The sequence below is a fragment of the Chenopodium quinoa genome, unplaced genomic scaffold, assembly GCF_001683475.1.
Source record: "Chenopodium quinoa cultivar QQ74 unplaced genomic scaffold, ASM168347v1, whole genome shotgun sequence".
NCBI classification, from domain to species: domain Eukaryota; kingdom Viridiplantae; phylum Streptophyta; class Magnoliopsida; order Caryophyllales; family Amaranthaceae; genus Chenopodium; species Chenopodium quinoa.
In genome coordinates, this window is record NW_018743518.1 from 382,983 (window position 1) to 395,582 (window position 12,600).

The 12,600-nt window shown below is 39.1% G+C and overlaps 1 protein-coding gene across 1 annotated transcript; it reads right to left on the reverse strand.

Annotated features, from left to right (window-relative positions):
- Positions 1-4,605: 4,605 nt before the first annotated feature.
- Positions 4,606-5,932, reverse strand: LOC110739979. The gene has a single exon (XM_021920461.1). The coding sequence runs from the start codon at positions 5,686-5,688 to the stop codon at positions 4,987-4,989; it is 702 nt and encodes a 233-aa protein (XP_021776153.1). The 5' UTR covers positions 5,689-5,932; the 3' UTR covers positions 4,606-4,986.
- Positions 5,933-12,600: the final 6,668 nt, after the last annotated feature.

Below are 12,600 nucleotides of genomic sequence, written 5' to 3' on the forward strand. Positions count from 1 at the left end.
TATTTTACAGGACATCGCTCCCTTTTTGACATGGAAGGACGATATTGCCCTTTGTGTTAGTTGTAGTATATAATGGTATAATATCATTCCCGACCCCTCCACTTACTACCACGTGATAAAAAAAATTCCCGACCCCACCACATTCGATCCAACACCAAAAATCCGTATTTTTTGAAAAAAAAAATTTATTAAGCTTTAGCGATGGGTTTAGGACGATGGACGATGACAACGATCGTACACCAGAGGCATCGTCGGAGTATTCTATAAGCCCTCGTACTTTTTTTTTTTTTTGAAATAAAAACATCCGCCTAAAATATTAGGATCCACCTTGGTGGATCCGCTTAAAATTTCCGGATCCACCAAGGTAGATCAGGAAATTTAAGGCGGATCTCCACATCCGCCCAGAATTTCCGGATCTTCCTAGGTGGATCCAGAAATTTTAAGCGGATCCACCAAGGTGGATCCGGAAATTCTGGGCGGATCGTTTTTTTTTTTCGAATTGATTAATTAATCAAATTTATTAATGTAATTTTTGTATTATTACTATAATTTTTATTGTGATTATTATTAATTTTGTGATAAATTGAGTAATTAGTATTAGTATTATTATTGTTGTTGTGATCAATGTTGTAATTATTTGCTTATGTTGTTATTATTTGTTGATATTATTTGCTCATTTAATCTCTCTAAAAAAAAATAAGTTATAGTAAAATCTGAAAAGAAAAGAAAAAAGTGGAGTTCCGCCTGAAAATTTTGGATCCTCCATTGAACATCGGGAAATTTAAGGCGGATGGGTAGATCCGCCTGAAATTTTGGATCCTCCTTGGTATTTCCAGAATTTTCAGGCGGAACTCCACTTTATTTTTTATTTTTTTTTTTTATTTTTTTTTTTTTTTTCTCTCCAGATTTTACATAATTTGATTTTTTGTTTTTTTAGAGAGATGAAATGAGAGTGAAGTGAGTTGTGATTTCAGAAATGAGTGTTGTGAGTGTCGTGAGTATTTATTTACGAGGGGTAAATACGAAAGTTCATATAGAAAATGCGAGTGATGCCTAGTAAAATGGGGGCGACGTTTAACAACCCCTTAAATCAAAATGTCATGAGTAAGTATAGCCCACTACCAGGTATGGATAGTTGGAGTCCATACCACAATAAAAAATAAAAAAATAATAAAAAAAATTGTAAAATTTTAAAAGCTAAAACAAAATGGAAAAGGAAAAAGGATTAACATACAAGGGTTAAAAATACACAAGAACAACGAACTAAAAACACTACCCATTCACGAAAAAAAGCTTCGATGGTCGGAAAATCAATCCCACAAAAACCCCATTAGAGTTGCAGTACTCTTCATCATCAAGGTGCTCGATCTACCGGAGGTGCGAATTTTGTGGCTAATTCAAATTAAAGAAGTAATTCGAAGTATGATTGATGAAATATGGTAGTCGAAGGACGGCAAAGGATGTTCAAGGTCTTCCAACATAGACGAGTTCTTTGCCGGAGTGCAGACTTGCGACTTTAGCCATGAAAAACGGTGAGTTCTAAGCTGGGAATTTTTAGAGTTTAAAAGATTTTGGATATGAGGGGGTTGAAATTGACAACGTTAATTGTATGACAGTGCTCAATTATTATTAACTTGTATATTGTTATTCTTTATTTGTATACTGTTATTAGTACATTGCATACTATTATCCAATAAATTATTTGTGGTGAATTTAAAGTCTTTGTCGGTGCTCAGCTATCATTGACTTGTATACTGTTGTTATTGATTTGTGTACTGTTATGGTTGATTTTTATACTGTTATCATAGAGTTGAATACTGTTATTGTAGAATTATAAGAGAGAGAATATTTTTTTACAGCATAGTAAAATCTAATGAGTTACCATGAAAATATTGCGCAAAATTACATATTTGCCCCGGGTATGGACCCAATGAGTCCATACCTGGTAGTGGTCTATCACTGCCCAAATGTCATCCAGCAGATGCTATCAGAGCACTAATGAAAGTCTAGAAATAGAGGAGACAAGAGATCAATAAACTTTTCAAATAGGTCACTAGAGAGGAAGCTTGGGATGCCACCTTAAGCATGTGAAAGGGGAACAATATTCAGCACAGATGCGAATTCAGCAGAAATCTATTCTCTGTCCCAGGATTTTGTTTATCCTGCCAAACAAGCAAGCAAGAACTAAGAAGCATAAGTTTCAAATTTTCTAGACTAGCGAAAATTCTAACTTTTACCACTATAGAGAGAAATAACACAACTACAGAAGTTAGAAAAAAGGAATAGCTCAACAATAATACTTTTACCACTAATGACAAAAAATAAAGCCCACTTTATTAGCTACGAAGTATATAATATTAGGGGTGTAGAAAGTAATGATGATTAATCAGATAGATTAACTAACTTACCATAAAGGAAAAAACTTCATGCTAAGATACATTTAGCAATTAGAACACAGGTATTTTTTCGATATACACCATTCTAGTAATATGTCTGTGTTGAGTAATTAAACAACAAATCAACAAACTGCACAAAACCTATAGCGTCTTAAGTTCAGTAACTAGATAATATGGATTATCTTAAAAGAATCCTAATTTATTGCTTTCCCACATAACATACATGTTTACGCAATGTCTCACAGCAGCATGATGATGGATGCATTGTCTGTCTTACAGCCGCATGATCATGGATTATCAAACACATTTTCAGGGAAAAAATTACATATTCTAGATTTCTAACGGAGATGACAAACAGTTTAAGCACTTCCAAAAGCCAATAAGAGTAAAAAAGCATGATTTGACACAACATTTTGGACCTGACAGATGAAAGATGGCAATTTTCTAAAGGCCAGCAAGAGTTAAAAAGCAGGATCATCTCTCTCGTCAAATTAACTAAGAAACCTAATCAACAGAAGCTCAATTTATCTAGTATGTTAGTCCTTCCCTTTTTTTGAAATTCTTTTTTAGGTAATATTAGCCCTTCATGTAGAATAATCTTAATGGGTATATAATCATGATTAACAAGAAGCTTCAGGATTTATTTTCAAAAATATTAACTCCAAACTATACAAGCAATAGTCCATGCAACTTAACATTTCAGACCCAAGAGAATGTCTATTAAATGTAGAGATGGCGATATGCTGATCACAGTAACATATTTCCTAAATTTGCTGTTCAAGTTTTCTTTGTCAAGAAAGCATGCACGTCTTGGCTTAAACAGGAGATCAATTGCATAGTGTTATACATTTATAAATGTCCAACAACCCCACACACAAGAGGTCAGGGTGAAATCAATATTTATAGTAGATTTAAACCATTGAGTTGTGCAAACAACAAATTAAAAAATCCGCAAATAAAATAAAGAGGGACAAGTAGGAACTTACATGAAAAAGAGATGAAAAAATAAGCTGGAAATGCAGCTCTGCCATTCCTTTCTGATGTATTTTCAGATATCCTGGAAAAATAATCAAAGAGAATTGCTGATAACCAAATCCTTCAAGACAAAACAATTCAAGAGAATAATGGACTAAATTCTTAATATCCTAGAAGTTCAAGGTTATACATAAACATATAGGCATTTAAGGATTAGAATTTTAACTCTGTGTTCAGTATATCAATTGATTAATTTGACAGAAAACCACAAGCCATGTTATTTTGAAATACAGTTATATGACTAGTACTGCAAATAGAAACAATATATATATAAATGCTTTTACACTTTAACTTACCATATTTGAAAATATCAAATGCTGGCTATCTTCCTCACAAGTAGAAAATTTTTGCGCAGCTACTAAATATTGCCCGTGTTTTTCTCTTCCAAGCCCAATGTGGAACAAAATCGAATTAGGATCACATATAACTCCATGAAAGAACTTTTTTATTTTTCTAAACCCAGATTGAATGCGGCATTTGTTATGAAAGACTCCATGAGAATCACAGAAAACTGAACAATAGAAACAATAGCTCCATTATGTCTAGCTGCTCTAGCATGGTCAGGTATAGAGAAATCTGCTTCTGCCCCCGCAAATTAGCACCACTTCCAAAATCCAATCTGATTATTCGCTAATAGTCCTTTCCTATTCTCCACATTTGCTGAGCCCTTATATTTGCATGATAAAACGGCCTTTTCCTTCTCAACCTCTACAATATATGCCTATAAAATTGCTGCCATATACTTCTGCAACCACTCTCCATGAAAGGAAAATGACAAGCTTGATTGATCACCCCAACAATTATTAGTATACATCTATCAAAATGTCTACATTGTCATGAATTAACTAATACAATCAATAGCAGGACAAGCTAGATATAAATCTAGAAATAGAAATCTCCTCTAGCCAGTATTACACACACTTTTCCTGCTTATGCCAGATATCAGATGACTGAACAATGGCATGATGCTTAAATGCCACATTCAACAACAGAAACATGCAAATTCGAACCTAGATATGAAGATATCATATCCATATAATGTTTCATAACCCCCCAAGGCTCCAACAAGCCTTGACACAAACTCGTAGAACACGATACCGTAAATGTAGAAAATAGAAATTAGAATGCTAAAACTATACTGAAAATAATCATTGAATTTGCAACAAACGCCCAATTAAGCTGAAAATTCTTGTTTTCTTCCGTAATCATCTTACAGTTGATCATGAGAACTCAAGGGTAACCCAAATTAAGGGTAACCCATTTACAATTTAGCAACTAACAACTAAAAAAAGTCAGCAAAATTTGCAGATTGACATCACCATTCACCACTACTTTTCTCCACATATATAGCAAGTATTTATAATAACTACAACTACTTACTTACTACCCTCATAAAAACAAATTAAATAAACTATATAATAAATCGTAGATACTCAATTATTTAATCCCAAAAATTAAAAAAAAAAAAAAAAAAAGAGTCATTTATCAGACCTTCATCCTCTTCCTCCATCATCATCATCATCGTCATCCTCAGAAATCGAATCGAAATCGAAAATCAAACACGCAATCCATCAAATCCACATTGTTTATAAGTCAAAGACTGTTTTTTAGGACTAATAACAATCTCACAGTCAACAGAAACCTGAACACCAGGAGAATCAAAGCTAATTATCCTTATTTTGGCGCTAACATCTCCCAAAACCCTAAGTTCAACCTTATCATACATCGACGCATCCTTCACCAAATCCGACGCATCAGCTTGCATCAAATTCACCCGATCAACGGACACGATTGTCTCCACTGTTCTCACACTATGCGCCGGCTGATAAAACCCCGGCACCGTCCCTCTCCCCAACGGAATCCCCCTATACATCACATTAAACCTCGATTCACCGTACTTTATCCCTACTTTGTTCGGATTAACCGCCGTAAATATGAATCTCACCGACAATGACAGCGACACGCCGCCGGGAGCCGTGCCGGATGTCGGCGAGATTCCGACATATTGTACGGCGACTTGCTGGAGGTCGTACTGAGGCTTTTTCGGTTTAACGGCGAGTACAATGACGAGGATTACGGCGAGTGTGATGAGTGCGAGGAGAGAGAAAAGTAGAAAGAGACAACAACAGCAACCTTTGATCAGTGAAGGTGATGACGATGATGAAGGTGAGAAATACGACGGCGTATTGGAGTAGTAGTACTGGTGAGACGACGGTTGTTCTCGCCGCCGGTTGCCGGCGATGGTCGTCGACGTCATATTAGAGTGGTGGTGGATTTTCTCTCTCCTCTAACCAACTTGAGTTTTCTCTCTCTAGAAAATGGGGTTTTTCCGGTAGTGTGACAGTGGAGTGATAAAAAGAAAAAGACAGACCCACTTGTTTGAATTTTTACTTTTTCTGGATTCTTTCTTATTCTTTTCTCTTGGGTTTTGTGCATAGGTGACTCACTGTTGTCTGCTTTTTTTTTTATTATTGTTTTCCCTTTTTTTTTTTCTGGGTTGGATTTTATGAAGGTGGTGTGAAATTAATCAAATATGAAGTGATTGTTTTCTTCTTGTTCTTTATATCATCTTTATTCTTTTGATTCTTGACTTTTTTTTAGCTAATTGTTGTTGTCATATCTTTATCTTGTTTGTTGCTATTCATGGATAAATCAACAATCTCATTTGGTGTTCACATTTCCTCATCATCATTCTACTTACTGCTAGTTACTATTACTACTCTTTACTTAAAAATAAAAAAATAGCTCACAATGTTATAAAGACTTGGTCAAAGGTTGTATGAAAATGTTAGGATAATGTGAAGCAAAGTGATAGTAACTAATTTGTGTTACCTTATTTACCTTAATTTTGGGTGTGAATGTTGGAGATCTTAGAATGATCAAATGATGTGTTAGTGTTCACGTACTTGTACGTCGTTTGTGCAAAACCGCATGCCTGTGTGTATAGTGTACACATATTTATGCGCGGTTTAAATGCTTTTGCAATACATAATCTTGATAAATTTAGACTTACAATCTTTTTCCTTTGTCTTTTTATCGGGTTTATACTTGAAAATGAATTCTATAAATTACAAATTTATGGAAACCTTTTGCTATTTTTATATAGTACTCCATATTAAATTGAGATAGCAATATATATTCAAATCTCTATTATATACAATTAATAAACTAACTAAGTACTCCGTATAAAGGTTGAAACAATACAGAGGATTTTATTGGTAATAACTAGATGATTATCTAAATGTGTCTTGATTTTCTTTGGGGATGAATCATGATACAATTTGTAATTTGTAAGGAAAATGTTTGATTTCTCGTAATCTCAGCATTCCATTGTTTACAAAATGATCATTGTATATGCAATGATATTTTACTTTACATCGATATGCCGATTGAACATTCAAAATTCTTAATCTACAAAATATCCTAAAAGTATTAAAACAAATAAGAAGTATATTGTGAGAAAAATTATAGTGTGGTAGACGCACCATGAAATGGAGTTTATAACACTCTTCAAAAAACTTAGAAGACAAAAATATAAACTTTCGGCTTTGCAAGAAAATGAGGAGTAGCACGAAATAAGGATCTTAACTATTAAGTCATCACCTGACTTCCTCCTCCTGCTCTCACATGTGTGAATCAAATTTCTCAATTATGTACCTACACAATTTAAAGCAACCTCTTTCAACCTTTTCTTTTAAATTCACAACTATTAATCCAAATAAAATGATAAGCCCATTGCCTATTGATGAGTTGTAGGCCCAAATTGCAATTAGAGTTATTAGCTTGGTTTATACCCTAAGCTACATTTGAATTGGACATGAATATACAAAACCACAAGAACACAACATGAATTTAGTAGGAAGCTAAGTGTTGTTGCATGATAAATAAAAACAATAATACATATACAAAAAAAATAAAAATATAATCATCTCATTCGTCTCCTAAGAAGCATTACACAACAAGTAGCAGAAAAAATGAGATGAATAGCAAAGGAAGTAGTTTGCTGAACCATTATAGAAAACCTCATTTCTTGGAGCCTCCAAAGTGTCGTAACTAATTCATACACCCCATCTATCACCCTATACATATTATTCTGCACTTCTACAACTTCTGAATCATGCATATCATGTAGGAAGCTAAGTGTTGGAAATAGAAAAAAAAAACATAGGCTAAATTAAAGATTATGCAACACCCAATATATGCAAATGCAAATGAGCCAAAGTTTGTCGTTTTGAGGAGAGAGATTATTAAGGACAGAAGTTTGCAATTTCTTTGATGCTTCTAGGATGGTTCCTTTACCTCATTGTGGGACCTATCTTTAACCTTTGCCTTCAATTTTGGAAGATAATTTCAGGGGTTTTATTTACAAGAAATTTATATTGTGTTAGGGTTCTCTGTTGTTATTAATTGTTTCAGGTTATTAATGTTAAAGTTCAGATTCTAAATGCCACATTGGTATTAAGGTGTCAATTCATTTTTGTTAAAATTTTGTAGTTTTGGCATTTGAATGGTAGTGTGTTTATAAAGAATATACTCTTAGTATATTCCATCCTAAATTCATATTATCTAATTATTTTTTAATTGAATTTCAGTCAATAAGTTACAAATTGATAAATCGGCATTATCTCGATCGTAACCTGTGGAGCAAATATTGCTCTGATAATTATGCAAATTAGGTTGGTAGGTTGACAAGGTTGTAGGATCCACTAGTAATCTCTCAAACAATCAAATCATGACCTAAATGAAGTACTCCCTCTGTCCTTTAATTTTTGCCTCACAAGACTCATAAAACTCTCACAAACAAGTGGGCCATGGAGCAAATAAAAAAGGACTTAGGGAGTAATATACAAAGGAGTGTTTTGTTAATAGCTTTTGCTGAATTTTAATTTTTATTGGCTTAAAATTTTAAACCTGATCAAATGCCGCTAAAAAAGTTTGATAAATGACTTCTTAGTTAGCAGAATAATCAACTTTTAAGGAAAACAAAACAAGTCACCATTACCAAAATGTTGTTACAATGTGACAATTATTTGACTTTTTTAACTGAAGTGAGTAGGAATTTGACAATCCCAGACAAATTAGAATTGTAATTGAATGACAATAATTGAATAACACATCCTTCGACCACAATAATGAGATATTTCAATGGATTCTCCAAAAATACTTTCTGTTTGGGTCCAATTTAGTCCAATTGGGCCTAGGCATTAAATGATCCAATTAAAAGCCCAAGGTCAAGGTTCAACTCTCCAATTGTGCTAAAGTCAAAGGTCAGCCCACAAAGCAAGCCAATTGGGCTAAGGCCCAACCTCTCCATGTATGAAGAGCTATAAAAGCCATCAATATTGATACATTTATTATGTTCATTCATATATTCTCATATATTCCATCAAAGCCTCAAGCAACAAACTCTCTTGCATAGTGTCCTCTTCCTACACATTGTACTGACTTTAGCATCGGAGGGGCCTTCCTCGGCAACACCCCCGAGGCTAGTTTACGTGTGTTTACTGTGCAGGAAACCTTCGGCCCAACATAACTTGGACCGAATCCAGCCTTCTCCGTTTCAGCGGACCTTTGGCAAGGTCCCATTGTTTTCACCCGAAACAATTTGGCGCCGTCTGTGGGGAAGACTTTCAAAAATCTTTAGCCAAATTTCTAACCAAGATCATCTTGCAATTATCTTAGCAGTAATGGCTAAGAACCGCAAGAGCAAAAGCCTCCGTCAAGGAGCGGGCGAAAAGCCTAAAACCCCTACACCATCACCCTCGCCGGACCAGAACTCTCCCAAGGGTGCCGGCTCGGGGGGAGGATCATACAAGGAGGATTCCCTTTCTCCCGTAATTCATGACTCTCATTATAGGCTGAGTTACTCTCGGTCTAGCAGGGGTGAGTCCGATCATAGGACACATTCAGTGCCCCAAAGCCAACCATCGGCTGCGCGCCCTCATTCCCACACTCGGCCGAGGACCCCTTTGACGGGGCCCAGCTCGGAAGAGGTGGCAAGAGCGCTGGCAGTACTCATGGAGGCGATGAGGGCACAAAATATGCCACCACCTCGTGATCGAACTCCTCCGCATACCCGGCATCAGCGGAGGAAGTTAGACCATGATGGTGGGAAGCTTCCTTCCTTCCGGGAACTGGAAGAGTGGGAAGAGGATTCCTGGAAAAATGAAAAACAGAGGAAAAAGAACCCTCAATTTTTAAAAGGATCCTCATCCTCAAGACCAGAAGCGCATAAGAGCAGCAGCTCAGCTTCTCGGCCAGAATCTACTCACCGAGAACCTGAGACTGTTCGCAGAAGCATCCTTGACCGACTCGGCGGCAAGGAACCGAGCGTGCGCAGTCGCCTCTCGTTCCCTGCAGCCGAGGCCCAGACTTCCCAGCCAGGGACGAAAACCACTCCTACCTCTCTAAGAGGGCGGAGCGCGGTCCCTTCGGCCAGGAACAAGGGCAAGGCCGTTATGCTACCCGCCAGTTCACCATTCGAGCAATGGATACTGGAAGAGCGCGTACCCACGGTTAAAATACCGTCGCACATCACATATGACGGGACCACGGATCCGAAGGATCACGTGGCCTCGTATGAGACTCATATGCATCTTTGCCCCAGATCCGAGGCGACTTGGTGCAAATACTTCCCAACCACTCTCAAGGGGGTCGCGCAAGCATGGATCTCCAAGGGAGTAAGGCAAGGCTCCATAACAGGGTGGGATGATCTGTCCTCCAAGTTCAGGAGCAAGTTTTCCACGGCAAACCGCCGAGAGAAGACTACTGCAGAGCTCATGAGTCTACAACAGGGGGAAACCGAAAGCCTCCGAGACTACCTGACCCGTTTCAGTAACGAGTCATCAAGCGTCTCCCAGCTGGACCAGGGGCTAGCCGTTTTCGCAATACAGAATGGCCTTCAGCCCGGAAAGTTCCTAGACTTCATGGTCATGCATACCCCGCAGACCTTGGAGGAAGCTCTTAATGCTTCGGATAAGTTCATCCGAGCCGAAGAATGGAACAAAGCGAAAACCCAACCTCAATTCGGGGGAGGGAAACAAAGACAAATATCCTTGTCTGAAGGCCAAGGCCATAAGGCAAAGGGAAAATCAAAGGCCCCGGAGCAATCTTTGGCCAGCGACCCAAAGAAGGAAAGATCTGCCTCATACACAGGCAGATACGAGTCCTACACTCCGCTCTCTCTTCCACGCGCCAAAATTTACAGCGTGACGAAGGAGGAGCAGAGTTACCGAAAGCCGAGACCACTCCCAGAGTGGTATCAGCGAAAAAATAAAAATCAGTGGTGCGAGTTCCACGAGTCTTCGGGACACAACACTGAGGAGTGTATCCAACTGAAGGACCAGATAGAGGACATGGTCCGGAAGGGATACTTGAAAAAATACATCGCGGATCACCGCGAGAAAAAAGAATCCGAGAGGTCAGCAAAGGACCCTCGGCAAGACCTCGACTTCCCCCGGAAAAATAGTAAAAAGCCGGAGGGGAAATTCCCTCCGATCAATGTTATCTCGGGAGGAATATACTCTCGGAGGGAGCACAAGCGACACCTTAGAGCTTTGACTCACCAGGTGAACAACGCTGACATTCAATCTCCCCAGTCGCCGGTGCCGAACATGACGTTCACAGCCGCCGACTGCCGGGGGATTACGTTCCCTCACGAGGATCCGTTGGTGATCATCGCCACGGTGGCCAACCACGACGTCAGTAAGGTCCTTGTTGACGGTGGCAGTGGAGCAAACATTCTGTTCCGAAAGGCCTACAATCAAATTAAGCTGAAGCCCAAGCACCTTACGCCGGTACCCTACCCGGTATCCGGGTTCAATGGGGCTTCAACTTATCCAGATGGGAAGGTGACACTTCCTGTCACCATCGGTTGCGATGAGGCAGCCAGGAACGTCATGATTGAATTTTTGGTCATCGACGCTCCTTCAGTGTACAACGTGATTTTGGGGAGACCCATAATTCACGAGATCCAAGGGGTCGTCTCAACTTATCATCAGCTGATGATTTACGTCTCAGACACCGGCTTCCCCGAAAGGATACAGGGCAACCAAAAGGACGCTCGAAGGTGCAACTACCTCAAGCCATCCAGTAGTCGCCCAGATGACGACAAGGATGAGGAGGAGAAAGAAAAAGAAAGAGAGCCAAGCACAAAAAAGCCAAAAGGCCTAAGTGCTTCGGCCCAAGGATCTGTGCCCAGAGAAAAAGGGCCCGAAAGGGAAAAGGCTAGCTCTTCAGCTGAGCCGCAAGACTCAGAGAGCCAGCCGAAGAACAAAAAGACTGGGACACCTGCTGACATTGGCAGCAGGCCAGATTATGAAGAGTCCAGTCCCTCAGCAATGGACATGGACAACCAACAGACTGAAACAGTTGAGTTGGCCGAAGGAGACGTTGAGAAATGTGTAACAATCGGGATGGACCTTGATCCGAACACCCGTTGTGAACTTATTCAGCTCCTTCGGGACAACAAAGATGTGTTTGCTTTCTCGGCAACTGATATGCCCGGGATAAGTTCAGACCTCATCTCCCATAAGCTTAATGTTGACCCGACGTGTCGACCAGTTAAGCAAAAGAAGCGGAATTACTCCGCCAATAAGAACCGAGACATCGCAGCCGAGGTCAAAAAATTATTGGAGGCAGGATTCATCGAACCTTGCCAATATCCAGAATGGCTGGCAAATGTGGTGATGGTTCAGAAGCCCAATGGTACCTGGAGGATGTGCGTTGACTTCACGGACCTAAATAAGGCTTGTCCAAAGGATTTCTATCCCTTGCCGAGGATCGATCAGCTAGTCGATTCGACAAGTGGCCATGCCTTTGCTTAATTTCATGGACGCATTCTCGGGGTATCATCAGATCTTTATGCACCCCGACGATCGAGCAAAGACAGCATTCGTCACGAACGCTGGGGTGTACAATTACAAAATGATGCCCTTCGGATTGAAAAATGCGGGGGCAACCTATCAAAGGCTGGTGGATCAAGTTTTCGCCGATCAAAAGGGCCGAAACATGGAAGTCTATGTTGACGATTCGATCGTCAAAAGCAAAAAACTAGAGGACCATGTAAAGGACCTGGCTGAAACTTTCGCCACCTTGAGAAAGCATCAAATGAAGCTGAATCCGAAGAAGTGTGTCTTCGGCGTGAAGTCAGGGAAATTCCTTGGGTTCA